At 31.4% G+C, this 4,780-nt stretch overlaps 1 protein-coding gene across 1 annotated transcript; it reads right to left on the bottom strand.

Moving 5' to 3' along the window:
• Positions 1-3,297: 3,297 nt before the first annotated feature.
• On the bottom strand, positions 3,298-3,822 carry LOC104226631 (ABSCISIC ACID-INSENSITIVE 5-like protein 2). The gene has a single exon (XM_009778663.2). The coding sequence runs from the start codon at positions 3,820-3,822 to the stop codon at positions 3,298-3,300; it is 525 nt and encodes a 174-aa protein (XP_009776965.2).
• Between the last annotated feature and the right edge of the window lie 958 nt (positions 3,823-4,780).

The following is a 4,780-nucleotide window of genomic DNA, read 5'->3' as shown; positions in this document are numbered from 1 at the left end:
TCATACTTTCCAGTGAGAGAAATGTTTTCCATTGAAGTATGGTGGTCTAACTTGTGAAGTTCCTTCCTGAAAAAGAGCTCCTATGATAACCTGATTTGCCATGATCTTTTCTCACAAGCTGTTAAGCAAAAGTAAAATATGAGCCTTGCTCTGATACCAATTGAAAGTACAAGAGGGGGGGAGGGTGAATTGTAAATCTTTAAAAATAATCGCTTATTAGTTGACTTATTACTAGAGTAGTCGACTAGATATGATAATTTAGCAAATGTAATAAAAGTAAGTAAATTGCAGAAAGTAATTGCAGGAATTAAAGACACCAAGATTTTTATACTGGTTCGGATTCAATGTGAATCCTAGTCCAGTCCCGTTGGGTTGCAAGAGAGTTTTCTTTAGTAAATGAGTTTCTCCGAGTACAGTTGTAGTGAATTTCACTCAGTTTCTCTAGCACTCGTTTTTGATACAATGCCTCACCAGTGTTATGCTCTTTTTCTTTCCTTGACTTGTTACACAACAGATATTAGTGAACTACAATGCTTGTTTGTAGTAGAATAAAGAGAGTGATTTTGGTTTGATCAAAGTATAACAACTAGGGTTTACAACGAGGTATAAATACTTTGATGGATGGTAGAGGCTTGACAACCCAAGAGATTTGATCCTTGGAAAGAATTGATTCTTTCCAAGAATAAGGAATGAGTCGTTGCTTCTTTTTGATTGCTTTCCTTCAGCAGAGATACGAGTGAAGATTTCTCCTTGATTGTTGGTTCTTCCAAACTTGGTCGCGTACCAATCTCCTCATATCTTTCAATCTCCCGTGATTCTGCCCTTGATTTGTGCCTTTACTTAAGGCTTATTTGATTCTTTCCAACTCAGCTAATCGTTGCTGATTTTGTTGATTGGATTCCGTTCAGATTCGCGAGTCCTTTCCAGATTTGCTGATTGTATGCTAATTGATTTCTTTCCTTATACATCATGAACTACTCCAGCAGTCTTCTTTACTTGTAATTAATTTCCTGCACATGTATATTATTTGTATCATTAAAACAAGATCTAACAGTATAATTTGTGTATAATTTATTGATACTGTCTAAGAAAAGTATAGTATACAATGAATCAACTGGCTATTGGTGTAAAGATCCCAAAAATCAATAAAGTAGTCCAAGTGAAGCTCCTTTGGTCCAAGACAGCATTTTTTCTATTATGCCTTCGATTCCATTTTGGTAGTAATTTCTTTTTCTAATTGTAAGTATTAAAGTATGAGAAATTGAAAGAAAACAAGACCCCCTTAGATATTTTCCTGTATTAATTTTACGATACTATTTTGTTTTAAAATCTCAAATAAAACTGTATCAACCAAAGATCACTGTTTTTCCTGACCGATTATTATGTAACACTGATAGTGTTGGTCAGTGATAGATGCAACTCTTAGGCTAATAGTTGAAAGCTGGCCAACTCAGATCAAATTACAATTGAGAGGGATGATAGTACAAGGATAAAAAATAAGAAATATGATTTATAAAATCAAAAATAGGAAGGCTTTGCCCTTTGGTGTGAAAATTGAGGCTCAGAAGGCTGCTGAGCTGGTTCTTCTGAGTTGGTATCTAGGCTCAGAATTAGCTACCTTTGAGCACATAAGTTTCTCCAAGTCCTGTTAACAACAATAGATAATGCTCAGTCAAGGTATTGAGTTATTGTGCATTGACAGTGTAAAACTATTTAAGCAATTATATAATTACAGACGTTTGTACAAATATGCGGCTGGATCAATTGTTTACTTTTTTTAGTCAATATACATAAATTATACATTAATTTATACATGTATTATACATGAATTATACATATGTTAATATCAGTAGCCTATTTTTAGTTTAGGTAATTAGTTAGGTAGCTATTTAGGTTAATTCTGCAAATAATTATATGTAACTTTATTTAATAAGGATTTAACTTATATATTTAGGTAGAGAAAATACTTTTTACACTATTCCTGAATTTTAAGGGAATAATTTAGAAGATCCAAAATTAAAAATAATGGTATTTGCTAGAAACAACAAAATGAAGACATTCACTTAATATAGATTGATCCGAAATATAATTCAAATTCAATATAATATCCACGGCTACATAAGAAATGTACTAAAGAGATTCCTTTTATGGATAGATCCTATTGCGACTTTGAAAATGGAATTCAAATGGATCAAATAGGAAATGATACTCCACATAGAACTACAACAAGATATACTATCAACAATTTGAAAAAAGTTTTATGTGTAGTTATCTTATAAGGACTCTTACATAAATAATTTTTTATACCGTCAATATATAATAACTTAAATTCATTAATTAAACATTAGTTGAATATTAATATGTTATAATAAGTTAAATTATATTGATGTATAATTTGTTTTATATTATTATTCTATAAGATCTTTATACAAATAGCTAGTCATATTTATTATTTTTTTAGCCATATACATAGATTATATATTGATTAAACATGATTATATACATATAATACATGAACTATGTATATATTATACATTCATCGACTATTTTTAATTTAAGGGTGGACGGCTATTTAAGTTAATTCGTTCTTATTCTATTTAACTTAAATCCAACAACATAGAGATAAAAGCTACTGCTATGTTTGACTTTCTTTCGGTTTTTTGGTTTTATTTTGCCATGTAATCTTTGTAGTAGTTCAAAAGCTCATTACTTCAGCATAAAACAGTCAGAACAGGAATATATTCTCTAGCCTTTACAACGGAACATTTAAATATGCAAATTGCTTTTACACTTTACAAATTCTACAATTCGCTAGTTATTTTCATTTATGTAATAGAAGCGTAGATCCCTTTACCTAACACATGGGAAATAGATAAAAGAAGTTAAGCACAAAACGTTAAACTAAATATTCAATTCCATATTTTTTTGTACCTAAAAACACTAGTTTTTTAACAAATAAACGGGTAAACTCTGAGAAAATTTGAGTGTTTCACCTTTTGCTTTTTCAGCCAATTGTTAGTGTTCCTCAACTAGTCAACTCTAACACCTCTTGCTCCAATTGTTTTGTGCAAGCCTAGAATTCCAAAAGGAAGATACGAGAAGATTAAGTAGGTCATTATTCAAGAAAAAATAAGTCACTAATGACAATATTATAAATTGATCAGTAAAAGTTTTACGTTGGTTGTCAACCTACCAGGCCACAATCCTCTTCTTTTATTCGGACTTGGGACTGGCAATATGATCAAAGCTCACACAGACAGAATATTCAAGAATAATGTGAATAAACTCGCTAGAAATTCACTTCTCTACCTGTTTCTTTGCTCTTGACCTAGCAGCTGATTCCCTATTCTTGATCATCCTTCTCTGCCTCCTTTCAATACTTTTCTCCATCTTCTCATCCGTGAAAGTCCTCTTCCTTTCGCCACTTAAATGACTATCATTCGATGTTGTTGTCATTGCCATATTTGTTATCTTCTTATTAACAACATTCATAGACTGATGATTCTCAAAATCAATATCTGAATAAAATTGGATAGGCATTGGCATGATCATATCATTGATCTGCTGATGGAATTTAGGCTCCATTAATGGCTGATTATCAAACCTATTCCCATTTTTAATGACATTAGCACTTATCAAAAAATCCTCAAGACTAGTCTCATGACCAAGAGTACTACTCAGTTGTGGCTCAAGAGAGTAATGCTTTATAATTTTTTGATTATGGTTTTCTCTGCACATTTCATCAACAGTACTACTCTTGTTACACAATGTACCATGATTAGTATTTTCAAGAAACATGGAATTTGAAGATGGATTTTGCATGAATTGCAAAACCTCTTCCACCAGACATCATATTCTTAGCTAATTCATCTAAATTCATATTATTTCAAAGGTTTTACCTGAGATTTTTGTTAGAACCTTGTCAATTTGAAAAGTGACACACTCTTTAATTTAGGTGTTGATGACACCATATCTTTTTACAAGAGAAGAAAAAAAGAAACAATAAATCAATGGCAAAATACATAGATTGCTACATGAACTATGGACCAAATCCCTCTTACACACTTTCTGACAGTGAAAATTATCTTATACATTCAACCTTTCAAAAGTGTGTATATGACACACCACTTTTATAGTTGACCAGTTTCACAAAATATGTCTATGTCACGCACCAATGAGGTTGCGACACGTATCCTTAACTTAAAAAATATACTTAGAATTACAAATATACCCTCATCTCCTTCTTTCTTAGGTTTCTGAACGTTTTTTTAGATTCAACTTCTCTTTTAGTTTATTTTTTTTTCCAAAGCCACCATAATCAATTTCATTTCATTCCAAACATCAGATTTAGTTTTGTGCAAGTGTTTTCATCAAGGACCTAGAACACTCACTTGAATTTGAACATGAAATTTCATATTCAAATGTAATTTCGACTTCAACCTCCGAAGCTTTGTCGGCAATGGTGATTTGAACATTACTGCACCTAACTCTCATCCCAAACTGTGATTAAAATTCAATTTTTGATTTCAACAACACCATGCTTTTTAAAAAAATTGTTGATTTTAAAAAAATACTGATTTTAATGTAATAGACTTGAGGTGGGTTCCATTGTTCGAGCCACAAATAAAATTCAATTTCGAACTCAAATTTTTAGTTGCCATCAATGGATAATAATTGTTTGGGTTGAATTTTAAAAGTAACAGCTGATTTCAAAAGACTTCACAGGCGAGCAGAATGCAAAAGTAGTTGTTGAGTTCTGGGTTAATGTGAATATGAGGTT

The sequence above is a fragment of the Nicotiana sylvestris genome, chromosome 4 (genome assembly GCF_000393655.2).
Source record: "Nicotiana sylvestris chromosome 4, ASM39365v2, whole genome shotgun sequence".
Classification (NCBI taxonomy): Eukaryota; Viridiplantae; Streptophyta; class Magnoliopsida; order Solanales; family Solanaceae; genus Nicotiana; species Nicotiana sylvestris.
Note: the sequence above shows the minus strand (reverse complement) of the source record. Positions and strands in the feature narration are given on the sequence as shown.